We start from the raw sequence: 27,516 nt of genomic DNA, 5'->3' as shown, positions 1-27,516 counted from the left end.
TCTAGCCTGTGATGAGCAAGTTTATAGGCGGTGGGTGGGTGGAGGGGAGAAGAGGATACCCTGGAAAATATATTGAAAAAAAAATCAGGAAGATAAAATTTAAAACATTGTATCATTCCTATGCACTTTCCTACAAACAAGTTGGCACATACCATGGCTTTTGATATACCAGTCCTGGAGCACTGGTTGGGATGGGAACATTTTTTTTTTTTCGGGGGGGGGGGGGGGGGGGGGGGGGGGGGGTGTGGTATAAAATAGGTACAGCAGTACACTGAAAACAAAAGTCGAGCTCTGAATTGCTAGTTGACTTTATTATTGTGTGTTGGGTACTGTATATTTGTTTTAAATAAGGCAATTGAAAAAAACTACATTTATCTGGTTTTGTGGCGAAACTCTTCACCTGATATCACCGATTGAAATCGGATTTTACTGAAATGTCACCATTGGTATTATCAGACCTTTCGTTCGGCCAATCACAAACCAGGGTTCTTGAGGCTGGCGTTTCAGGTGACTGAATTTTCCAAATGTAGATTTTATGTTGAAAAAGATGTGAAATTTGAAAAGTAAACTTGAATTTGGGCAAGAATTTCTGTACTAAACCTCCCCAAACAGAACAAAAACTATGATCTTATTCCATGAATGCTGGAAACTGTGCAGTTGTATGGAAAACAAATAGAATATGCTGCTTCCCTCTTTGAGTAACTGGATACTGTATATACATGTCGGGAATGTGCTTGTGTGTATGAATAAAATTTCTTCATACTGGTTTGTACTCTCAAAATCAGCTGGCTTAAGTTGCCAAAACCTCGAGACATCAGTTGTGACTGATACCGAAGAAAGATCACATATACTCACATTATTAATTTAGGGCCAGTAAACGTTTGTTAATTCTTTGCTGGCGTCGTTATTTCAGCAAGCTTTGATCACGGATGAGTTCTAAATACTTGTCCAGTAAAAACTGACCCAAAATACATACACATATTATGCACTTATGACATATTTATAACAACAATACTTGACATTTTTTTTGTTATAAACTGTTGTTCAACTTATTCGCTGGCAACTTATAACAGAAGAATCTGCGGGTTTTTGGTAAAACCCTAGTTACAGACAATTGACGCAAAGGTCCTCTGGCCCTTAATTAACTGTGGAGTAGACCGGCATCGAAATAAGCAGTGTGTCTGGTAACCCATGTATAGGCCATCACATACACAAAGTGATCTCAGCCCTAAGATCATCATAACTGCACAGCTAACATATGCACTTATGGTAATCTTAGCGCCAAGATCGCTTCGTGGAACGGGGCCCACTAAACACCATGGCATCTTTGCGATATCGCAGTGCAATGCTAAAGACTTACAAAGAGGATGGTTTGTTGTCCAGCAGAGCCTAAGAGACCTTTGTAAATTAGGTCCCTGGGGCCCAATTTCACAAAACACTGTAAGCCTAGTTTTGTAAGTAAAGGTAAATCTATGACTAAACCAGTTTTTATTACTATTATAGTTCAACAAATATAGTACACATAATTAATTTTATTTTGTCATTAAAATGCTCCATCTTCTGTAATGATGTAATTTTCTGCGTGAAATAGGTGCCAAATACTTATAAATGTATGCCTGGTATAACTGCTAGTCGCAGACGTAAACTTACGATGTTTTGTGAAATGAGCTCCTGAAGCCCAAGTGACAAAGCTCTCTCAAGTTGTGAGAGGTTAGTAACCTCCTGGTAACCTACAGGTTACAACACAACTGCATTTCCATTATTATTATTATTATTATTCACATTATAAAATCCCTTCACATACACACTGATATATAGAGAATAACTAGTTAATGACATAGGGTATCGGCTTTATTCTGTGAAGGTAAGAATGAACAGGATAAAGCAGGTATCCTATGCCATTAACTAGTTGTTAACTTTATCCTGCAGTCCATAAAAATTAAAGGGAAAATCATTTCTATTATTTCAGCTACACTGTACGATGATGTGCAGGTAAAATGGGCAATTCTGTAATGTAGCTATGCACGTGACGTTAAGTGTCACAATCTGCTAGTATAGGCTTACGACTTTAATGCTTTAATTTGGTCGTCATAACCGGCTGATAGAAACAATTTAGTGGCTGCAGGATAAAAGTATTCATTCATATATCGGTTCTCACTGCACTGATGTTGTATGTGTATTTAAATAACACTCAAATGATCAAAATGTAGGGTGTGTACTTTTAGTTTTACTAGATTTTGTGGAGAGCAAAGTACAGTTCTTGACGCATGGTAACCTGACAACTAGAACGACAGCTTTTCCACTTATTTCGATGCCCGATATGCAAAATATAATGGGTCATGTAAGAAAGTAGCATAGACAGTTGTATCCGATTCAATCCTGCTGATCAGCGTTTACTTGTTGGGTAACCGCCGTATGGAACCGCCATCGGATACTGGTACTGTCGCAACGACAAATATGGCCGACAGAATTAGAGAAAATAATTATTAAAGTTTTCTCTTTCAATGACTTACCACTATTCAAGTTTGTAAAAGTTCATAAAACTTTAACACTGCATAACACATTACACATATGTTTCATTTAAAATTTAAATTGGGACTTGCTAAACCAGTTACTTTTACATTTTCTAGCATTTAAATTTATTACTCAGAATTAACCGTTAGTGTATTTGTTTGTCGTAAGTCTTAAATAATGAATGAATGAATGAATGAATGAATGTTTAACGACACCCCAGCAGAGTCTTAAATTAAGGTCTGTAATTGCTTTATGATCAGTTATAACTAAGTTACATGTTGACACAATTTGATTATCGTTGTTTACTTGTGGTGTCAAGATATGTAGCAACATTACACATGTAGCTGTGATGGTTAAAGTTTTTGTTTAACGACACCACTAGAGCCCACCGATTTATTAATCATTGACTATTGGATGTCAAACCTTTGGTGATTTTGACAGTCTTACAGACGAAACCTGCCATTATTTCCATTAATAGCAAGGGATCTTTTATATGCACCATCCCAGACAGAATAGCACATACCACAGCCTTTGATATACCAGTCGTGGTGCACTGGCTGGAATGAGAAATAGCCCAATGGGCCCACCGACGAGGATCGATCTCAGACCGACCGCGCATCAAGTGATCGCTTTCACCACTGGGCTGCGTCCTGTCCCAGCTACGACAGTACCAATATTCAGTGTCGGTCCCACACAGTGGAAACAAGTCGCACTAAACTGGCTGCCTTTGTAAGAACACAGAACTCGCTTTGATTGACAGAAAGCTGCCATCACCTGGCTAGTGACGTTGAGTAGGTTTTGGCTGTCCATCGTGACGATTCGGCATTGTTAACCAAGTTCCTCTCAAAGTCCTCCAGCATTCGAATAAGCAATTTCTTTTTGAAGCGGGTTGCCTCTCTGATTATGTCTCTGATGAACAAACAACGGATCTCCAGACTGCCTTGCATCAGGGTTAGCGTGTTGAATAACTTCTCGTAGTCTGCAAGAAGACAAAATATAGGCATAACAAGTTGTACTTTTAGGTCAGGTCAGGTGAGTGACTGCACACAAAAAATAGAGTGGGTATTGTATTTCACCTGGACTAAACCCAAGGGGCCAAAATAACTCATTATGAACTTATTCTCAGACAAGACATAGGGCTAGTTTTGGTGATTAAATATTAAAAAAAAAAAATATATATATATCTAATTAAAAATAAACATAAAAATATTACAAATTAAAAGAGAAAAAAAACAAACTAGTAATTTGACCATGATGGGGTTTTTTTTTTTTTTTTAAATTCCAGAACAGGCATTTATAACATTTTGACTGACCATACGGTCATGTAAATAAAAATTGACCATACCTAAATATTTGCTGGTACTGTCATTTGAAAAACAATTGATCGTACGTTCATTAGAAAAATAATATTCTCACATATGAGTTGATGAGAGCATCATCTATTATTATTTTTATAACACTTACTAATAACACATATATGTGTGATAATTTAGAGACATACAACTGCCTGCTCCTAGGTGATGACCAGGTCACCAGTATATACTATACAACAAAATAAAGCACAATCAAAATTGATTATTCCATGTTGTATAACTTAACCTGAAACTGATTTGTCTGTGACCCATATGTTAACTACAAGCGCTAGGGCCGTAAATAGGTTTAATATAAAAAAGACATTTTGAATTTATTTTAAACCAAACTGACAGGACTGAGATGAAATCTATAGTCACCTCTGGTTAAACCAATAGGGGACTAATAACTCATAAGATAAATGGTATCCAACGACTACTTATGTAGTATTATCTATATAAACAACTCGTAACATAAATGGTATCCAACGGCTACTCATGTCTAGGGTCTCCACGAGTACTCGGGTACTCAGGCTCGGGCCGAGTCTAGCAAGACTCGATTCCGTTCACAGGACTCGAGTACCCGTAAAAGGTGGAATACAATTTTCAACTATAATACATTGGACAATGTAGGACAATAATTTTAGCAGTAGATAATCAACGATATAAGTTACACAATAATTATATGACCATGCGCTAGTTTCTCTTTTTAACTGGCCGTCAATCCATCACTGAACATATCAACCTGTTTCTAAATGCAATACAATTGCATGATTTGGCATCTATGTTCAGCGCTGGAATTAAGATGCATAATGCTATTTAACTTTATTCCTTAATCTCATCATCATCTAGTGTAAGTGTCGGGTACTCGGGTCCGGGTCGAGTTTGACCCTCAAATACTCGAGTCCAATATTCTGGATTCGTGGAGGCCCTACTCATGTCGTATTATCTATATAAATAACTCGTAAGATAAATGTGATCCAACGGCTACTCATGTCGTATAATCTATATAAATAACTCGTAAGATAAATGTGATCCAACGGCTACTTATGTCGTATAATCTATATAAACAACTCTTAAGATAAATGTGATCCAACGGCTACTCATGTAGTATTACCTATATAAACAACTCTTAAGATAAATGGTATCCAACGGCTACTCATGTAGTATTATTTATATAAACAACTCGTAAGATAAGTGGTATCCAACGGCTACTCATGTAGTATTACAACTCGTAAGATAAATGGTATCTAACAGCTACTCATGTAGCATTCTCTATATAAACAACTCGCAAGATAAATGGTATCCAACGGCTACTCGTGTAGTATTACAACTCGTAAGATAAATGGTATCTAACGGCCAATCATCTAGTAAATTATCTATTTGTCAGGATGGATCATCTCACCAAAAGTGTGACCCATGTCTAGCCCCCACCCCCCAATCCCCCACCAATTCAGTCTCTGTCAACTTACTTCTTCCTGGTCTTCTAACTTCCTTGCAGAGAACATCACGTAACTTTGTGTTGTCGAGGAGAAGCTGCGAGTCTCTCTTCTTGTTGGTGAATCTGGTGGTGGGGTACGGACTCGTTCGCTCCACACTGTTCACAAGTTTCGAGTGCACACTGTTCACCTCCTCACCGTCTTGTTTCAACGTGTGATTCGGCATCACGCTGTTCACAACTTCACTCTTCACCACTTCACTCTTCCTTTCACTTTTCTTAGGTGGGGAATCCTCATCTATCACAATGAGTAGTTCTCCATTTTCTGAAAGTCACGACAACATTATATATATAGAGGTTATTACCAGTGTTTTTCGGTATCATCATCATATATATAGTCTCTGGCGAGTATAAAACATTATTTTTATTCCTAATATATGATATTGACGATACCGAAATACACGAGGGTAATAATCTCTTTATCATATAAGCTCAAAGTTAATACATGTTTTTGTAAACTGTACACGCAACTTTAATTCCAGTCCGCCATTATTGGATATTCCAATGACATAAGAATATGAGGCGCAGTATATTTTTGAATGGAAATGACGTCATTTTGGATGTCCTTACATCAAAATAAAGTTATGCCAAACGTTTTTTGTTTTCTGAACGCTGGACAGCTTTCAGTGTCAAATTGCCATTGAAATGTTTTTATTTGATGACTATGAATGCATACGTCAATTATGGAGTGTCACCCAAGTACGTTTGCTTAAATGTCAATAAACCTAGTGCCGAGACCTCAACTAATTTACATCTAATTTGCAAAGTTATCAAATTCTTAAAAAATATCACATACTTTGATTGCACTGAAAATGTAAGATATTATATGATAAATATATATATATGGCAGAGTATTTTAAGTTCAAGATTTCACAATTTCCATTAAATTCACATGTTCCATACATTATTTGTCTAATTGAAAAAAAACTACAACACCCAAACACTTCAGTCAGGTTTTCTGCCACAGGGTAAAATGGGTATGGCGCAATACCCAAATTGTTTGCAGATTTAATTTTTTTTAAGTTGATCTTTTGACAAAATTAATGACTTATCATTATTGTACGATTGTCTTAACCCTATCCCTAAACCCATTTTCTTTCTGGCCCTCCATACCCCCTATCAACTGCAGTTGCATTCAGCAAATACATTGTAAATATTCAAATTCATAGCGCCATACCCACAAATTAGTTTCTGGCTGAAACACTGTCAGTGGGGTTTTTTTGTGACAGATTCACTTGAAATTTAATGGGCATCAACAGAGTTGTGGGTCTTACACAATACACATCAACTGCACCACACACTTTGGTGACAGATTCACTTGAAATATAATGGGCATCAACAGAGTTGTGGGTCTTACTCAATACACATCAACTGCATCACACACTTTGGTGACAGATTCACTTGAAATATAATGGGCATCAACAGAGTTGTGGGTCTTACACAATACACATCAACTGCATCACACACTTTGGTGACAGATTCACTTGAAATATAATGGGCATCAACAGAGTTGTGGGTCTTACTCAATACACATCAACTGCATCGCACACTTTGGTGACAGATTCACTAGAAATTTAATGGGCATCAACAGAGTTGTGGGTCTTACTCAATACACATCAACTGCATCGCACTCTTTGGTGACAGATTCACTTGAAATTTAATGGGCATCAACAGAGTTGTGGGTCTTACACAACACACATCAACTGCACCACACACTTTGGTGACAGATTCACTTGAAATTTAATGGGCATCAACAGAGTTGTGGGTCTTACTCAATACACATCAACTGCATCACACACTTTGGTGACAGATTCACTTGAAATTTAATGGGCATCAACAGAGTTGTGGGTCTTACTCAATACACATCAACTGCAGCACACACTTTGGTGACAGATTCACTTGAAATTTAATGGGCATCAACAGAGTTGTGGGTCTTACTCAATACACATCAACTGCAGCACACACTTTGGTGACAGATTCACTTGAAATTTAATGGGCATCAACAGAGTTGTGGGTCATACACATCAACTGCAGCACACACTTTGGTGACAGATTCACTTGAAATTTAATGGGCATCAACAGAGTTGTGGGTCTTACTCAATACACATCAACTGCAGCACACTTTGGTGACAGATTCACTTGAAATTTAATGGGCATCAACAGAGTTGTGGGTCTTACTCAATACACATCAACTGCATCACACACTTTGGTGACAGATTCACTTGAAATATAATGGGCATCAACAGAGTTGTGGGTGTTACACAATACACATCAACTAAATCATTTAACTTTGACTTGTGGTTAAAAGATCAACTTAAAAACATAAAATCTGCAAACAATTTGGGTATGGCGCCATACCCGTTTTACCCTGTTAAATTTTGTGAAATATTGCCTTTCATATTTATTTACTTATCTACTGTTCCAAGAGTAACAGTAAAGAAATTAACAGTAATCTTGTTTGGGCACCATGTTTTCAGGGGCACTGTACTAGAATTGTTTTTATTAATATCACCAGACTTTTTTTGTATAGGACAGGTGAAGTTGACAAGAAATGGAGGAAACTTGGTGTTTTCTCTTATGCATACTTCACCGGTGCTCAAGGTTTGTTTTTAATGTTTGTTTTATTTAACGACGCCACTAGAGCACATTGATTTTTTATCTTATCATCGGCTATTGGACGTCAAACATATGGTCATTCTGACAGTTTTTAGAGGAAACCCGCTGTCGCCACATAGGCTACTCTTTTTACGACAGGTAGCAAGGGATCTTTTATTTGCGCTTCCCATAGGCAGGATAGCACAAACCATGGCCTTTGTTGAACCAGTTATGGAACACTGGTCGGTGCAAGTGGTTTACACCTACCCATTGAGCCTTGCGGAGCACTCACTCAGGGTTTGGAGTCGGTATTTCGATTAAAAATCCCATGCCTCGACTGGGATCCGAACCCAGTACCTACCAGCCTGTAGACCGATGGTCTGCCACGACACCACCGAGGCCGGTCTGTGAATGAATGAATGAATGAATGTTTAACGACACCCCAGCACGAAAAATACATCGGCTATTGGGTGTCAAACTATGGTAATGCAAATAAAGTGATGATCAACATCAATATAAAAATTCAAGGTTTAAACAAAAACAGTGTAAAGAACTGTGCCAAAAATACAAATACAAATATCACCGAATTTTACGGACACCGAATTTTACTCTAAACTTCAATTTGTGCTGTATTGGCCATTCTCAAAGAGAATGTTACACCCCTGCACCACGGTGAGGTTACAGCACGCGCAGGAGCCGAGGCCGGTCTGTGCTCAAGGGTTTATACCTGTACCTCCCAAGTCTCCCTGCTTCCAATTGTCTGTGCGATTTGCTCAGGGAAGAGAAGGAAGTTACAGTCATGTGACCGGAACAGGAAGGAAGACGCAGTAGAAATATTTTAGGCCATCCCATTCAGGGTTTCTACCAGAGGGAAAAATGGGTATGGCGTCATACCCAAATGTTTTTGCAGATTTGTTTTTTAAAGTTAAAACTTTTGGCAAAATTAATTACTCTTATCATTACTGTATGATTTTCTTAACCGTAACCCTAAACGTAACCCACTTTCTTTCAGGAGGAGGCCCCCCATACCCCCTGTTAACTGTGGTTGCATTCAATTCCATAGCACCATACCCAAAACATTCTTTCTGGCAGAAACACTGCTATTGGCTTTTGAATGTTCAGACCAAATTACTATCCTTAGGGGAACATGCATCTGATTGAGGACAGGTGAAGTTAAAAAGAAATAACAATACTCAAAATCTACATCAATAAAAAAAAGTAAAGAAAAACTTCCATTCTTGGATACATTGGTCATAAAAAACACAAACAACACAATCAATACAGATGTTTTTTTTAAACTAACATACACCAAACAATAACTTCTCGTCTTTAGTTGTCATGAACACCACACTAAAATTAATTTATCATATTATCTTGCTAGATGCATTTGTACCATAGGATCCAATCCACAATTAAGACTAATCTGATTACATGAACAAAAACGACAGCTACAAACAAGGGGCTTTCCTATGCAAGTACTTAACACAGACATTAAAAAAGCTTACAATCAAGACCAAAAGATTCTTATAAATAATACACCAAATTTTAACAAGAACGCTATACCTTTCGTTACTACATATAATCCCAACAATGTTGAATCATTTCAAAAGGCATACAACAATTTGGAAATTTAGCAACAAATCGACACTGAAGAAAAGTCTAAATTCACAACCTTCAAAAGAAATGTTTAGACTCCAAAGAACTACATTCCATTAAGCTGTTGAACCCTCCATTGAATCGAGAGTTAGCGTTTGCTAATGAGAATCGCGAGCCTCTCACATGTTTAGTTATATTGTTCATTTGTAATAATTCTCCATGTTACAATCTTTGTTTGCATCTCTAGAGTTCTATGCTACACATATGTACATGAATGTATAAATTCTGTAATGGAGCTGAACTATTTATGTCTTCGGATGACAGACTACTGTAGAAATGATATTCAATGAATGAATGAACGACACCCCAGAGTTCTATGCTACACATATGTACATGAATGTATAAATTCTGTAATGGAGCTGAACTATTTATGTCTTCGGATGACACAGACTACTGTAGAAATGATATTCAATGAATGAATGAACGACACCCCAGAGTTCTATGCTACACATATGTACATGAATGTATAAATTCTGTAATGGAGCTGAACTATTTATGTCTTCGGATGACACAGACTACTGTAGAAATGATATTCAATGAATGAATGAACGACACCCCAGAGTTCTATGCTACACATATGTACATGAATGTATAAATTCTGTAATGGAGCTGAACTATTTATGTCTTCGGATGACACAGACTACTGTAGAAATGATATTCAATGAATGAATGAACGACACCCCAGAGTTCTATGCTACACATATGTACTACATGAATGTATAAATTCTGTAATGGAGCTGAACTATTTATGTCTTCGGATGACACAGACTACTGTAGAAATGATATTCAATGAATGAACGAAGGACACCCCAGAGTTCTATGCTACACATATGTACATGAATGTATAAATTCTGTAATGGAGCTGAACTATTTATGTCTTCGGATGACACAGACTACTGTAGAAATGATATTCAATGAATGAATGAACGACACCCCAGAGTTCTATGCTACACATATGTACATGAATGTATAAATTCTGTAATGGAGCTGAACTATTTATGTCTTCGGATGACACAGACTACTGTAGAAATGATATTCAAAGAATGAATGAACGACACCCCAGAGTTCTATGCTACACATATGTACATGAATGTATAAATTCTGTAATGGAGCTGAACTATTTATGTCTTCGGATGACACAGACTACTGTAGAAATGATATTCAATGAATGAATGAACGACACCCCAGAGTTCTATGCTACACATATGTACATGAATGTATAAATTCTGTAATGGAGCTGAACTATTTATGTCTTCGGATGACACAGACTACTGTAGAAATGATATTCAATGAATGAATGAACGACACCCCAGAGTTCTATGCTACACATATGTACATGAATGTATAAATTCTGTAATGGAGCTGAACTATTTATGTCTTCGGATGACACAGACTACTGTAGAAATGATATTCAATGAATGAATGAACGACACCCCAGAGTTCTATGCTACACATATGTACATGAATGTATAAATTCTGTAATGGAGCTGAACTATTTATGTCTTCGGATGACACAGACTACTGTAGAAATGATATTCAATGAATGAATGAACGACACCCCAGAGTTCTATGCTACACATATGTACATGAATGTATAAATTCTGTAATGGAGCTGAACTATTTATGTCTTCGGATGACACAGACTACTGTAGAAATGATATTCAATGAATGAATGAACGACACCCCAGAGTTCTATGCTACACATATGTACATGAATGTATAAATTCTGTAATGGAGCTGAACTATTTATGTCTTCGGATGACACAGACTACTGTAGAAATGATATTCAATGAATGAATGAACGACACCCCAGAGTTCTATGCTACACATATGTACATGAATGTATAAATTCTGTAATGGAGCTGAACTATTTATGTCTTCGGATGACACAGACTACTGTAGAAATTATATTCAATGAATGAATGAACGACACCCCAGCACAAAAATACTCATCGGCTATTGGGTGTCACAAATGGTAAGTAGAAATGGTATTAAAGGCAAATGAATTAAAGGAACATTGCAAAAAAGTTATTTATTTATTTTTTAACAATATCATTAATTATTTAAATCTTCATATATAAATATAAATAACACACACACACACACACACACACACACACACACACACACACAGTACACGATAAAGCTATATACAAAATGTCAGCTCAACAGGTCAAGATCTTGTGGAAAAAAAAGTCTGGAAAACATTTTTTTTTATATCCTATGTTCAAGGGCCATAACTCTTTGAAAGATAGATAACTTTCCATGAAAGTTAAATTTAATCTGGAACAGTACACGATAAAGCTGTACAATTTTTTTGTGCTCAATATCAAGGTCTTCTGAAAAAAACATCCAGAAAGCTATATGTGGGATAGACGGATGGACGTACAGACATACAGACAGACAGGACTGAGATGAAACCTGGACCTGAAAGTTGGATGGGTAGTGATTAATAATTTCAGTGTGTGTGCAGCATTTAGTCATACCTTCTATTGCATCATGAACTGGTGCTTCATTCTCCAATGGTTCTTCAATTTGAGATTCTGTAGGAAGAGGGGATGCCGGAGGTGTGGGTGGTGGTGTTATCGGACGTCGGATTGGGATATCACGAGGTAGAGGTCCTGTAAACACAAAGAAATATTAAAATCACCAGCACACTGATCAGTAACTAACATATACTTACAGGCAAGACGTAGCCCAGTGGTAAGGCGCTTGCTCGGTGCACAGTCGGTGTGGGCTATTTCTCGTTCCAGCCAGTGCACCATGACTGGTATATCAATGGCCGTGATATGTACTATCTTGTCTGTGGAATGGTGCTTCTACTAATGGAAAAAAGGTACTGGCTTTCCTCTCTAAGACTATATGTTTAAAAAAACCCACAAATGTTTAAAATCCAATAGCTTATGATGTGTTCTAGTGATGTCATTAAACAAAACAAATTTAACATATAGTAATTGAGAAGAAACTCTCCACATGGGGTACTAGCAGTAACTACGGGATATGGGGTAGTGGCAGTAACTACGGGATATGGGGTAGTGGCAGTAACTGCAGGGCATGGCATAGTGGCAGTAACTACGGGATATGGGGTAGTGGCAGTAACTACAGGATATTGGGTAGTGGCAGTAACTACAGGATATGGGTAGTGGCAGTAACTACGGGATATGGGTAGTGGCAGTAACTACGGGATATGGGGTAGTGGCAGTAACTACGGGATATGGGGTAGTGGCAGTAACTACGGGATATGGGTAGTGGCAGTAACTACGGGATATGGGTAGTGGCAGTAACTACGGGATATGGGTAGTGGCAGTAACTACGGGATATGGGTAGTGGCAGTAACTACGGGATATGGGTAGTGGCAGTAACTACGAGATATGGGTAGTGGCAGTAACTACGGGATATGGGTAGTGGCAGTAACTACGGGATATGGGTAGTGGCAGTAACTACGGGATATGGGTAGTGGCAGTAACTACGGGATATGGGTAGTGGCAGTAACTACTGGATATGGGTAGTGGCAGTAACTACAGGATATGGGTAGTGGCAGTAACTACAGGATATGGGTAGTGGCAGTAACTATGGGATATTGGGTAGTGGCAGTAACTGCAGGGCATGGCATAGTGGCAGTAACTACGGGATATGGGGTAGTGGCAGTAACTACAGGATATTGGGTAGTGGCAGTAACTGCAGGGCATGGCATAGTGGCAGTAACTACGGGATATGGGGTAGTGGCAGTAACTACAGGATATTGGGTAGTGGCAATAACTACAGGATATTGGGTAGTGGCAGTAACTGCAGGGCATGGCATAGTGGCAGTAACTACGGGATATGGGTAGTGGCAGTAACTACGGGATATGGGTAGTGGCAGTAACTACGGGATATGGGGTAGTGGCAGTAACTACGGGATATGGGGTAGTGGCAGTAACTACGGGATATGGGTAGTGGCAGTAACTACGGGATATGGGTAGTGGCAGTAACTACGGGATATTGGGTAGTGGCAGTAACTACGGGATATTGGGTAGTGGCAGTAACTACGGGATATGGGTAGTGGCAGTAACTACGGGATATGGGTAGTGGCAGTAACTACGGGATATGGGTAGTGGCAGTAACTACGGGATATGGGTAGTGCCACTACTACGGGATATGGGTAGTGGCAGTAACTACGGGATATGGGTAGTGGCAGTAACTACGGGATATGGGTAGTGGCAGTAACTACGGGATATGGGTAGTGGCAGTAACTACGGGATATGGGTAGTGGCAGTAACTACAGGATATTGGGTAGTGGCAGTAACTACGGGATATGGGTAGTGGCAGTAACTACGGGATATGGGTAGTGGCAGTAACTACGGGATATGGGGTAGTGGCAGTAACTATGGGATATTGGGTAGTGGCAGTAACTGCAGGGCATGGCATAGTGGCAGTAACTACGGGATATGGGTAGTGGCAGTAACTACAGGATATGGGGTAGTGGCAGTAACTACGGGGCATGGCATAGTGGCAATAACTGCAGGGCATGGCATAGTGGCAGTAACTACGGGGCATGGCATAGTGGCAGTAACTACGGGGCATGGCATAGTGGCAGTAACTGCGGGGCATGCCATAGTGGCAGTAACTACGGGGCATGGCATAGTGGCAGTAACTACGGGGCATGGGGTACTAGCAGTAACTATGGGGCATGGGGTAGTGGCAGTAACTATAGCACAATTTTTGATAATGTATTATAGTCTGAGACTTTAATGTCATGACAACACCATATGCCTATAGGCAATTGCTTTGGCAAATAAATTAATTGAATCAAACCAAACAAACTGCATGGATGTAACCTCATTAGAGATAGAGGGAAGACTAAAATTTTGTTTTATAAGCACGAGCCGTGGGCTTCATTTTACAGAGTGATCTTGGCGACAAGATCTCCGAGTGTTTAAAGTGATCTCACCTGTCAGCAAAAAAAACTATTTTCAGTATAGGTAAGATTTGTGTGTTCAAAATGTCTGAGATTGTCACCTGGTTTTCTCTTCTGTGGTCCTGGCGACGGTGGGGGGCGTTCAGCTGGCCGTTTTTTACTTTGCTGTGTTCCAAACATCGCATCATCCACCTCATCCGTCATGAAGTTCTGTTGCTGTAACAGTGAAAAACATATGCTGTAACAGTGAAAAACATATGCTATAACAGTGAAAAACATATGCTGTAACAGTGAACAAATTTATGTGATATATACAATGGTGAAAAATGTATGTAATATAATGATTAATAATTAGATTTCTGTTATATTCATTACAATTTAACATCATCCCATTGGTCCAGACAAAACAAGATGAGTTTGTTCATTTCTCAGGGAACTTGGCACTGGGCATGGTAATAGTAGTTATTTACTAGCCCAACACTAAATATCACTAGCCACGGGAGTGGGGCTCCCACAATCTAGAAGTCTTACCGCTTTATTAACTTTAAATGGATTTCCAAACATGTGCAATCGAACTGGGGCACTTTCCAGCTCTCTCAACGGGGAGGGCAGCTTTTTCAAATACTCCTGATAGTTTCCCATCTGTTGCACCGGTATACTGTGAAGCTGGTCTGAAAACAATAAATAAATCAGTGATATGAAAATTAAAATGTTTGTTTGCTTAATGATACCACTAGAGCACACTGATTTATTAATCATCGCCTATTGGATATCAAACCCCACCTGATTTCATATAAATTGTTTATTATGCCCCTAACCACTCAGATAGTTTTCTCTTCACAGCACTTGGCTCCAAGCGAGCTGGGTGTATGAATGTCATCACTGTGGCTATAACTGTCTGTCTCAGTCAGTCAGTCAGTCAGTCACACAGTCTCTGTCTGTCTGTCTGTCTCTGTCTCTCTCTCTCGGTTTTACATATTTATCTAACTTCTGTTCTTACTTTAAATAATATTCACACTTACTTACCTTTTCTGACACCGAATAGTCGGTGTATTTTTGTGCTGTGATGCTGTTAAACAACATTCATTTGTTCATTAATACTTCCAGAAAAAAAGTTGTTTGCAAGACAACATCTTTTGAACATACCTTCATCAACAACCTTGGTATTGGTGTGCGAGGACTGCAAGAAATTCATTCTCATTCTCGTTATCTGGTCTAACAGACTCGTTCGAGGTATATCATAGGGATTTCTGAAATACAATCATAATGAAACGAATCAATCTTTGTGCAATGACACACCTGCACATTTCTAATACACTACTAAATGAAAAAAGAAAGGAATGTTCAATCAGGGCTAACCCTGTCCATTGACAAATCAGCTAATTGCCATTTAAAAAAATAATACAATATAGCTACATTATTTAGTAGAGGTAGACAAAGTACTTGCGACCGTTGGCCAATGCTAGTAAAAATTCAACAACCAGTCCGATGAATGATCTGTCCTTTTCCGATGGGACTAAACATTTTTATATATTTGTTTATTAGTTAGAATATCCAGTGTAATCTAAGTATCAGATCATATACTTTCAGAATTTGGTAACTTTGCAAATTAGATGTAAATTAATCAATGTCACGACACTACATTTATTGACATCAAACGTACTACGGTGACACTCCATAATTGACATATGCATTCATACATGTAGTCAGCAAATAAAAATATTTCCATAGTAACCTTACACTGAAAGCTGTCTAGTGATCACAAAAATGCTTTAAAAATAAAAATAAAAATTAAGCACTAGTTCACTTTTATGTAAGGATGTCCAAAATTACATCATTCAACTTTGACATTTCTGACTAAATTGGGGTTTTTTTTTATGACTATGAATACATGTCAATTATGAAGAGTCACCGCAGTAACTTTGCTTAAATGTCAATATACCAGTTGTAGCACTGGCTAGAATATAAAATAAATGGAAGGAAGGAAGGAAGGAAGGAAGGTTTTATTTTACGTTGCAGACCCTACCTTAGTTTCAACCCATGTTAATGGACACAAAGTTTGGTTAATATACTTGTAAACCTCAGTCTTCTCGCTGGGTGAAAATTAAAGGAGGGTGGCCGCACAGCACCACACCCTTCCAAAAAAAATAATTTACAAAAATGGGGAGGGTGGGAAGAGCTTAGTGGTTACTATGTTGTTGTGTGTTGATAGACTTTGTGGAAAGACATACTCATTATTTTGATTACAAAAAGTTTATACGAAATACAAGCAGACTCGTCTTTTAATTGAACCAAAGATGTTATCGGTCTGATATTCATTGGCAGTACCGGTTTTGCTGAATCTTAAAGATTTCAAGATATAGGAAAACCAAAAAAGATGTTTGTGTGATCCCCTAATGTCGTAAACATTTTTTGTTATTCCCATCTTCATCGAATGAATCGATCGCTGTGTATATATATTGAACAAAAAAAGAAACTTCCGATTTGTACATATAGTATTTGTTGTGTTAAAGAATTCATTGTGTAATGAAATTATATAGGTAGTATTAGCCATGAGCTGTATTATCAGGATTCATGAATTTTATCGATTATTGTTGCACTGTTAATCATCGACAACGTGAAATTCAATTTGCACGTGCATGCATGGTTCGACATGTCCCGTGTAGTATTCGGTCAATTTGTTTTACTTGTCTTACTGACATTGTTGTCAAGTGAACGAAAACGCTTCAAAATTTGTAAAAAAAAATAAAGTTTTTTTTACATTGTAGCATTTTTAGTATGCCAAGAATACCCAATAATTTATGCGAATGGGCGATTGGCATGCTTGATGCTGGCATGTCGACAGAAGACGTTGCAAGGCATGTTGGGAGTTCTAGTTGAGCGACACGAAATCTTCGCGTAAGAACGACAGGAAGCACCAACGACTTGCCACGTCGTGGACGTCCGCGTGTTACAACGCGTGGTCAAGACCGCTATATCATGAACACGCATTTGCGCAATCGATTCCAAACTACCACTGCTACTGCTGCTAACACACCTGGGCTTCATAATAACCGAATCAGTGGGCAAACTGTTCGTAATCGTCTGCGGGAGAACGGTTTACATGCACAACGTCCTTACGTCGAATGCGTTTTAACGTCTAAATCGTCTTAATTGGGCACGTGTACACACTCGTTGGATACGGTGACGCTGGAATACCGTTCTTTTTTCGGATGAATCCAGATTTTCTTTACAACGTGGTGATGGCAGGGTGCGAGTCTACCGTAGGAGAAATGAACGCTATGCTGACTGTTGTGTTCTTGAACGAGATCGTTTCGGGGGTGGGGGTTGTGTCATAGTCTGGGCAGCCATTGCCCATGGTTATCGTTCACCACTAGTCGTCACTGATGGCAATTTAAATGCTCAACGTTACCGCGATGACATTCTCGCTCATCACGTCATTCCTCTGTTCCATAACAATGCCAACATCTCGATTTTTCAGCATGATAATGCCACCTCTCATACAGCTAGACACACTGTACATTTTCTTAGGACAAATAACTTTGATTTCATTGATGACTGGCCCGTTGAAAGTCCTGATCTCAACCCCATTGTGCATGTCTGGGATAGTCTGGACAGACAATTGAGGCGTCGTCCCAAACCACCCGCTAACGTCAATGAACTTCGTCAAGTGCTCATTCAGGAATGGAACAATATTCCACAGGCAGAAATCAATACTTTTGTCAATTCTATGCGCCTGGGATGCACTGCAGTGGTCAATTCAAGAGGTGGTCATACCCGTTATTAAGTGGGTTTTTTTTTTAACCCCTACCACACTTGGTCAAAATTTCTCCCAGTTTCTGTTAACCTATGACTACGATTTTTGCACCAAACGATGCATCATCGAACACTCTTTAAACGCATATATAACAATTATTTCCCCGGTTTGTTTTCATCAAGTTATGTTCAAGCTAAGTTAGCGGAAGTTTCTTATTTTATTCAGTATATTATTTGGCACCCAAGATAAATGATTTTAATGCTGAACACTACCACTTCCGTTGATTTTATAAGCGGTGATATCCCCCCAAAATGAAAATTTACAATATGTTATAAGAATTGCTGAATAAACAGAATGACAGAAAGTAAAAATCGTCAGTTACTATCAATTATATCTGTAACTGAAGACAAAATATCAGACGACAGTTAGTAGAAACAAAAGATAGAGTGACCATTCTGATCACGTACCAAATTTGGCGCCAAACATGTGGGGAGGTTTTCAGTCGGAGATTGCAGAATGCATAATTTTTTTTAAATGTTTTCATTGCTCAAATAAAATATAACTTTTATTGTTTGTATTAAACATACAAATGGATACAGGTATGGGACAAAATAGAGGCTGTTAAAATACTATTAAATTACTTTACGGTAACTGTCGTAAATGTTTCGTCAGTTGCTTTTTCATACACAACACGGCTTGTTTCCTTGATGTCCAGTGGTCAGACTGATCGTTTTTTTTTTTTATGTGTGGAAAAAAGTGTGCATTTGGAAATAGCAGAGACAGGTGTTGGAAAATAAAGAGGGGTGCAGAAAAATGCAATAGCAGGGCGGGCCGCCTCGCTTAAATGGAGCAGCGAGAACATTGAACCTGTATCATATTTGGATAATGTTACACATGTATCAGAGTACAGAGTATCATGCTGAAACAAGCAAATGCCTTTTAAAATACAACTAGAGATCATCTCCACAATCTTAAAGTTAAAGTTTGTTGTGTTTAACACTACCACTAGAGCACATTGTTTTATTAATCATCGGCTATTGGATGTCACATATAGTCTTAGAGACGAAACACGCTATGTTTTTTCATTAGTAGCAAGGGATCTTTTATATGCACCATCCCACAGACAGGATAGCATATACCACAGCCTTTGATATACCAGTCTTGGTGCACTGCCTGGAACGAGAAATAGCTCAATGGGCTCACCGACGGGGGGGGGTCGATCCTAGACCTACCGTGCATCAGGCGGACACTTTACCACTGGGCTATGCCATGCCCCAGTTATATAACATCGAACATATGGTTGAGGACCTCACAATAAAAGATACTGCAATGGGCTACCCTTTCCGATTAGCAGCAAGGGATCTTTTAGATGCCCACCCTACAGACAGGGTAGTACATGCCATGGTGATTACCTATAGTACTGTGGTTTGATTTCTTTATCGGCGACGGCGATCGTGAATGAGCTGTATTCTTGGAGTTCCTGTTTCAGCCCTGACATGTTGCTGCCCATGTTCTTCATCAGCTGGTTAAAATCCTTCCTCTCCACGAATGATGTCGTTGTCCTGAAAAACACAATGTTTTGTTTACAGAGCTTTAGATCTCACTAATCTGGGCACAACAGGTACAGCTAGGCAGTATTAAATTTCAGGTTCAACATCGGTATCGAAGGCCTCTGAAAATTGTGATAACAATCATTTTGTTTGCGCGTTGCTCGTGTAAATCGAATTTTGCATAAGCTATTTTTTGTTTGCACAAAATTTGGAGCACCATTTACTTGGACATAACGGGTTATTCAAAAAGGAAATAGGTTACCAAGATTTATTTCTGCGTAACCGATAAATGGGTCACCCAGATTTTGAATTCTCAGAGGTCTGTATCGGTATTTTGGGGTGAATTACCTCAGTATCGGTACAGTATTCGGTATTGAAAGAATAGCGATCCGAGCGGTATTTTGGGGGGGGGGGGGGGGGGGGGATTTACCTCGGTATCGGTACAGTATTCGGTATTGAAAGAATAGCGATCCGAGCGGTATTTTGGGGGGGGGGGGGGATTTACCTCGGTATCGGTACAGTATTCGGTATTGAAAGAATAGCGATCCGAGCGGTATTTTGGGGGGATTTACCTCGGTATTGGTACAGTATTCGGTATTGAAAGAATAACAATCCGAGTGGTATTTTGGGGGTGATTTACCTCGGTATCGGTACAGTATTCGGTATTGAAAGAATAGTGATCAGAGTGGTATTTTGGGGGTGATTTACCTCGGTATCGGTACAGTATTCGGTATTGAAAGAATAGTGATCCGATCGGTATTTTCGGTGTACTCAGCTTTAAATGCATGCCCGAGTTAAGTCTCACCCACTAATTTCATGTAAAAAAAATTAATTCCATACACATGGCCCTAATCTCTCTCTTCTTTTCAGCTATTTTGTGTTCGTCATATATACTGTTAGTGCTTTACTAAATGGTAAAACATTTTTCAATACCAAAATTTCGGTATTTTGAGATTTGCTTGGTATACATGGTAAACTGGTACTGACATGATACCAATACCGAATGGTATATATGGTATACCACCCAGCTGTAATGATGAGAACTTTTGTTTTTGTTCAGTACAGCTGCTGTAGAGTTGTCAATATTCAGAAATGCATTTAAAGTTATTTTAATCTAATTAAACTTGACGTTTCAGTGGTTTCGAGGTGAACTATTTTGAGGTCATGTGGTTTGTAGTTAATTTGGCATGATTATTTCGGGCATATGTATTTTGGGCACAATGTTTTGACACAGTCTTAGAGACGAAACCTGCTACATTTTCCCCATTAGCAGCACGGGATCTTTTATATGAACCATCCAAGACAGAACAGCACATACCATGGCCTTTGATATACCAATCATGGTACACTGGCTGTAACGAGAAATATGCCACCAATTGGAATTCATCCTACACCAACTGCATATCAAGTGAGCACTTTACCACGGGGCTACGTCCCGCCCGCACCCACCCACCCCTCCCAAAAAATCAAAACATTCTTAAAATATTAATTAATGCCTATTATCTTCATTTAATAATTAATGCCTATTACCTTCATTTATTAATTAATGCCTATTATCTTCATTTAATAATTAATGCCCATTATCTTCATTTAATAATTAATGCTAAATATATATTTTTTATCTCATCTTTCTTCCATTGCAATATGTTCATTTTAAAACCACTACTAACTGTTCTGAGCAATTCATCACAGCCATAAAATGAATAATGAACGTCTTAATGCTAGATGATTACACAAATTCAGCAGAATAATAAAAGAGTTTAAAATAAAAAAATAAATCACTATGATTACTTTATCTGATTTACAGTTATTCACATTTGGAAATACCAGGCGAGTGATAAACCACTCTCCTCATAAGCCCCAGGTGAGTGATGTGCATTACATAGGAAATATCTTGAGTAAATCTCGCACATATCAACACACAGAAGTTGTGAATAGCACACTCTGTACAGTCACTCAAACAATATAACTACATTTATACGAGTAACAAACACTGGGATTGGCTGGGCTAGGGTTAAAGTAGCCTCTTTTCAAATAACCAACGGGAGGCGCCCTGTAACCATGTTTTTAGGTGGACAATAAAAAACGCCTCAGAAATAAAATTTAGGGTGCATTTGGACTCGCAAACGCGATTGCATATCTCAGATGTGAAGGACTGGATTTATTAAAGAAATAAAGGCACAAGAAATACATATTTAAAAAGTACTGTTGAATTTGTGCCTCACCTCGAGTCCACCTTAATGCCCTCGGTAGCGGGAGGCACCTGACCAACAGACGCTATCAATCTGTCCATCTCGATCTTCGCCTGTAATTAAAACATAATACCAGTCACAAGAAATACACAAACTGACATATTGTACTGTAGTATTTAACATTAAAAGCTGGGTTCGAACTTAAGAATTTGTCTCCCACGGCAATTTTTAAAAGAATTGCCATGGGTGAACAGTCCTCCGACTGCAATTTTGAGCCTGCCTATGGCTTTTAAAAAAAAAAAAAATTAAAGTGACATCTGCAGCAAATAAACATGAAACATATTTTTAATTGTGCAAATCTTAAATATTCGCAGATAATGTACACCAGATGTATACATTTTAACATTGTTGGGGAGCTTTACAGACGACACAACAAAAGTGCCGTCAGTGATGCTCTTTACCTACGGCAATTGATATCTCAACGATGGCAACTGCAGCCAGCGCCGTCGTTGAGTTCTAGCCCTGCAACAGAATCATCTTTGTTATTTCCTATAGAACATGTCACAGTAACACACCATTCTAGAAATATTGTGGAGGACAAACCCACGATAGCAGTGTCTTTATTTCATGTCTATACCATGTTTCCATTACTGGTTCAACAAAGGTCTCAACTGGGAAGCGCAAATAAAAGATCCCTTGAAAGAGTAGCCTATGGCGACAGCGGGTTTGTGACATGTTTCACTCAACTAGGACTTATAGTTTGTGACAAATGTAAAATGTTTATGTCAAACTCTAATACAAACGTTGACCCCATCAATGTTGCCACCGGCTTCGGAAACGTACTACCTATATGTCACCTTTTAATTTTTTTTAAGGCAAGATAAAAACAAAAACCATCCATTAGTAAAAACATTTCGTACCAACCATTAGTAAAAACATTTCGTACCAACCAACATTTAACCACTTGTTAAAAAAACTGAGCAGTATATCATATATATATCATTCAGCATTGGTATTATTTTAATGCTGATTTACCATACAGAGCAAATCTGAAACTACCAAAATTTCGGTACTGAAAAATGTTTCCCACCATTTAGTAAAGCATGCACTAACAATATAGCTGATGAACGCAAGACAGCTGAAAAGAAGAGAGATGAGGGCCTTGTGTGGGGGATTTCATTTTATTTAGATGAAATTAGCAGGTGGGACTTAACTTCAGCAGGAACTTTAAGCACAAGAAAAGACCACTCAGATTTGTTTCTCTTCACAGCACTTGGCTCCAAGCGAGCTGGGTGTATAATTGTCATCACTGTGGTCATCAGATGTTTAATCCAAACACAAACATAATGTTAGGCCAAGTGTTGACTACATTACACTAACTAGATGATAAATATATACTCATGACCGTTTAGAATTTATTCAAATTCCACAAATGATCACCCCTTTATAATCAGTTAGCACTGATTCATCAACTTTCAGTAATACGATCGAATACGTTATATATTAATTCAGATAACTAATGTTAAAATGTTCCTTTGTTTCATGGCGCAAACATAAAAAGAGATTAATATTATTTTGGAAATTTAACATCATTTCTCATTTTCTTATAGCTGCAATGATTCACTCACGTATTCGGTGCACCGCTGCACCAAATACAAGCTGTCTGTGATATGTATCCATTACCCAAAGAACCAAATATACTTGTAGTTTTTGTTGTTTTAAGTTAACCGGAAATATGGATTTTTTTCACAGAATAGTGGATGATTTTATTGATAGTGAAATGTTCAAAAATTCATTTTATTTGTTTTGGAGAAGGTATTCAGCAGATGTGGTCACTGCTTAAAGAGCCTCTTTCTCTTCTAGACAGTGGTTACATGCTGGTTTTATTTGTTTTGGAGAAGGTATTCAGCAGATGTGGTCACTGCTTAAAGAGCCTCTTTCTCTTCTAGACAGTGGTTACATGCTGGTTTTATTTGTTTTGGAGAAGGTATTCAGCAGATGTGGTCACTGCCTAAAGAGCTTCTTTCTCTTCTAGACAGTGGTTACATGCTGGTTTTATTTGTTTTGGAGAAGGTATTCAGCAGATGTGGTCACTGCCTAAAGAGCCTCTTTCTCTTCTAGACAGTGGTTACATGCTGGTTTTATTTGTTTTGGAGAAGGTATTCAGCAGATGTGGTCACTGCCTAAAGAGCCTCTTTCTCTTCTAGACAGTGGTTACATGCTAGTTTTGTTTGTTTTGGAGAAGGTATTCAGCAGATGTGGTCACTGCCTAAAGAGCCTCTTTCTCTTCTAGACAGTGGTTACATGCTGGTTTTGTTTGTTTTGGAGAAGGTATTCAGCAGATGTGGTCACTGCCTAAAGAGCCTCTTTCTCTTCTAGACAGTGGTTACATGCTGGTTTTGTTTTCCATCTTGTTAAAAAAAACTTAATTATAATTTAGTTTTTATAAAGTCACGGATATTTAATTATTTAATTTTCAGCGTCTTGGCATTCCAAATTGTAATGTTAAACACATCCTACTACTTAAATGCTTTTTTTTTTACTTTTGTACTGGTTTGAAGGAAGGAAGGTAAAAATATTTGGTACAACCACTCATATTGTTTTCTCTTCACAGCACTTGGCTCCAAGCGAGCTGGGTGTATGAATGTCATCACTGTGGTCAACAAAGTGGCAGCCACACGATATCATCAAACTAGTTTCCATCGAAAGCGTACCAAAATCAGAGAAACTGAAGTCATGTAACAAACCAGGAATGATACCAGGAGTTTTTTCAAGAGGGGTTGCAATGTCCAAAAGTGGCACCTATAAGTATGGTATTCCAAAGTACAATAACATGCATTATATAGAGGGATTCCATGGTGCAACACCCCACCCCCTCCCAACTGGAATCCACCATTATCATGATCACCTCATAGGAAACCTCGTATATATTTTTTAATTAGCAATAAGGGAGGTTTTAGACATGACAGTACATACCATGGCCTTTGACATACCAGTTGTGAGGCATTGGCAGAGATCGGAAACCCCCAAACAAGACACATTTGGTATGAACAATTTGTTAGAACATTTGGTAGCAATTACTAGTAAGAAAAATACTGGTATGGAATTAAATGTCTTGCTTACCATAAAAATTGTCAGTGCACTGTGATGAACATGCTCAAGTGAGACTATAAACCAAGTTTCAATAAACTAGGACTTGTTTGTGGGGAAACTGATTTCAAAGTAAAACTTATGTCAAACTCTAATACAAATGTAGACACCATCAACACTGCCAACAGCTTTGGAAACGTAATAACCTATATCTCGACTTTTTACTTTCTAAAGGCGAGACAAAAACATTCAGTACCAATCACTAGTAAAAACATTCGGTACCAACCACTAGTAAAAACATTCAGTACCAACCACTAGTAAAACATTCGGTACCAACCACTAGTAAAACATTCGGTACCAACCACTAGTAAAAACATTTCATACCAACCACTAGTAAAAACATTTGGTACCAACCACTAGTAAAAACATTTGGTACCAACGAATTGTAAAACATTCGGTACCAACCACTAGTAAAAACATTTGGTACCAACCACTAGTAAAACATTCAGTACCAACCACTAATAAACCATTTGGTACCAACCACTAGTAAAACATTTGGTACCAACCACTAGTAAAAAAATTTCATACCAACCACTAGTAAAAACCTTTCGTACCAACCACTAGTAAAAACATTTGGTACCAACCACTAGTAAAAACATTCAGTACCAATCACTAGTAAAAACATTCGGTACCAACCACTCAGATTGTTTTCTCTTCACAGCACTTGGCTCCAAGCGAGCTGGGTGTATGAATGTCATCACTGTGGTTATATGTCTCTCTCTCTATCTTGACAGCACTTGGCTCCAAGCGAGCTGGGTGTATGAATGTCATCACTGTGGTTATATGTCTCTCTCTATCTTCACAGCACTTGGCTCCAAGCGAGCTGGGTGTATGAATGTCATCACTGTGGTCAACAGAATGGCAGCCACAGGATATCATCAAACTAGTTTCTATCGAAAGCGTACCAAAATCAAAGAAACTGAAGTCATGTAATAATCCAGGAATGACTACAGGATTTTTTTGGAGAGGGCTTGCAATGTCCAAAAGTGGCACCTTATGTCAAACTCTAATACAAACGTTGACACCATCAACACTGCCAACAGCTTTGGAAACGTAATAACCTATATCTCGACTTTTTACTTTCTAAAGGCGAGACAAAAACATTCAGTACCAACCACTAGTAAAAACATTCGGTACCAACCACTAGTAAAAACATTCGGTACCAACCACTAGTAAAAACATTCGGTACCAACCACTAGTAAAAACATTCGGTACCAACCACTAGTAAAACATTCGGTACCAACCACTAGTAAAAACATTCGGTACCAACCACTAGTAAAACATTCGGTACCAACCACTAGTAAAACATTCGGTACAAACCACTAGTAAAACATTCAGTACCAACCACTAGTAAAAACATTTCATACCAACCACTAGTAAAAACCTTTTGTACCAACCACTAGTAAAAACATTTGGTACCAACCACTAGTAAAAACATTCAGTACCAATCACTAGTAAAAACATTCGGTACCAACCACTCAAATTGTTTTCTCTTCACAGCACTTGGCTCCAAGTGAGCTGGGTGTATGAATGTCATCACTGTGGTCAACAGAATGGCAGTCACAGGATATTATCAAACTAGTTTCTATCGAAAGCGTACCAAAATCAGAGAAACTGAAGTCATGTAATAATCCAGGAATGACTACAGGATTTTTTTTGAGAGGGCTTGCAATGTCCAAAGTGGCACCTTATGTCAAACTCTAATACAAACGTTGACACCATCAACACTGCCAACAGCTTTGGAAACGTAATAACCTATATCTCGACTTTTTACTTTCTAAAGGCGAGACAAAAACATTCAGTACCAACCACTAGTAAAAACATTCGGTACCAACCACTAGTAAAAACATTCGGTACCAACCACTAGTAAAACATTCGGTACCAACCACTAGTAAAACATTCGGTACCAACCACTAGTAAAACATTTGGTACCAACGAATTGTAAAACATTCGGTACCAACCACTAGTAAAAACATTTGGTACCAACCACTAGTAAAAACATTCAGTACCAATCACTAGTAAAAACATTCGGTACCAACCACTAGTAAAAACATTCGGTACCAACCACTAGTAAAACATTCGGTACCAACCACTAGTAAAACATTTGGTACCAACCACTAGTAAAACATTCAGTACCAACCACTAGTAAAAACATTTGGTACCAACGAATTGTAAAACATTCGGTACCAACCACTAGTAAAAACATTTGGTACCAACCACTAGTAAAAACATTCAGTACCAATCACTAGTAAAAACATTCGGTACCAACCACTAGTAAAAACATTCGGTACCAACCACTAGTAAAAACATTTGGTACCAACCACTAGTAAAAACATTCAGTACCAATCACTAGTAAAA

General features: G+C 38.3%; 1 protein-coding gene across 1 annotated transcript in view; it reads right to left on the bottom strand.

Moving 5' to 3' along the window:
- Nucleotides 1-1,573: 1,573 nt before the first annotated feature.
- Nucleotides 1,574-27,516, bottom strand: part of LOC121375925 (integrator complex subunit 6-like) — a 62,928-nt gene continuing 36,985 nt past the window's right edge. Inside the window, exons 12-19 of the mRNA XM_041503650.1 lie at nucleotides 22,042-22,121; nucleotides 19,679-19,828; nucleotides 15,656-15,759; nucleotides 15,041-15,180; nucleotides 14,611-14,725; nucleotides 12,099-12,233; nucleotides 5,336-5,626; nucleotides 1,574-3,493 (exon numbers count right to left, since the gene is read on the bottom strand). Of these exons, the coding sequence (XP_041359584.1) occupies nucleotides 3,285-3,493; nucleotides 5,336-5,626; nucleotides 12,099-12,233; nucleotides 14,611-14,725; nucleotides 15,041-15,180; nucleotides 15,656-15,759; nucleotides 19,679-19,828; nucleotides 22,042-22,121 (1,224 nt within the window). The 3' untranslated portion in view covers nucleotides 1,574-3,284. The remainder of the gene's footprint in view (nucleotides 3,494-5,335; nucleotides 5,627-12,098; nucleotides 12,234-14,610; nucleotides 14,726-15,040; nucleotides 15,181-15,655; nucleotides 15,760-19,678; nucleotides 19,829-22,041; nucleotides 22,122-27,516) is intronic.

The sequence above is a fragment of the Gigantopelta aegis genome, chromosome 1, assembly GCF_016097555.1.
Source record: "Gigantopelta aegis isolate Gae_Host chromosome 1, Gae_host_genome, whole genome shotgun sequence".
NCBI classification, from domain to species: Eukaryota; Metazoa; Mollusca; class Gastropoda; order Neomphalida; family Peltospiridae; genus Gigantopelta; species Gigantopelta aegis.
The sequence above is the reverse complement of the archived record's forward strand: the minus strand, read 5'-3'. Positions and strand labels throughout refer to the sequence as shown.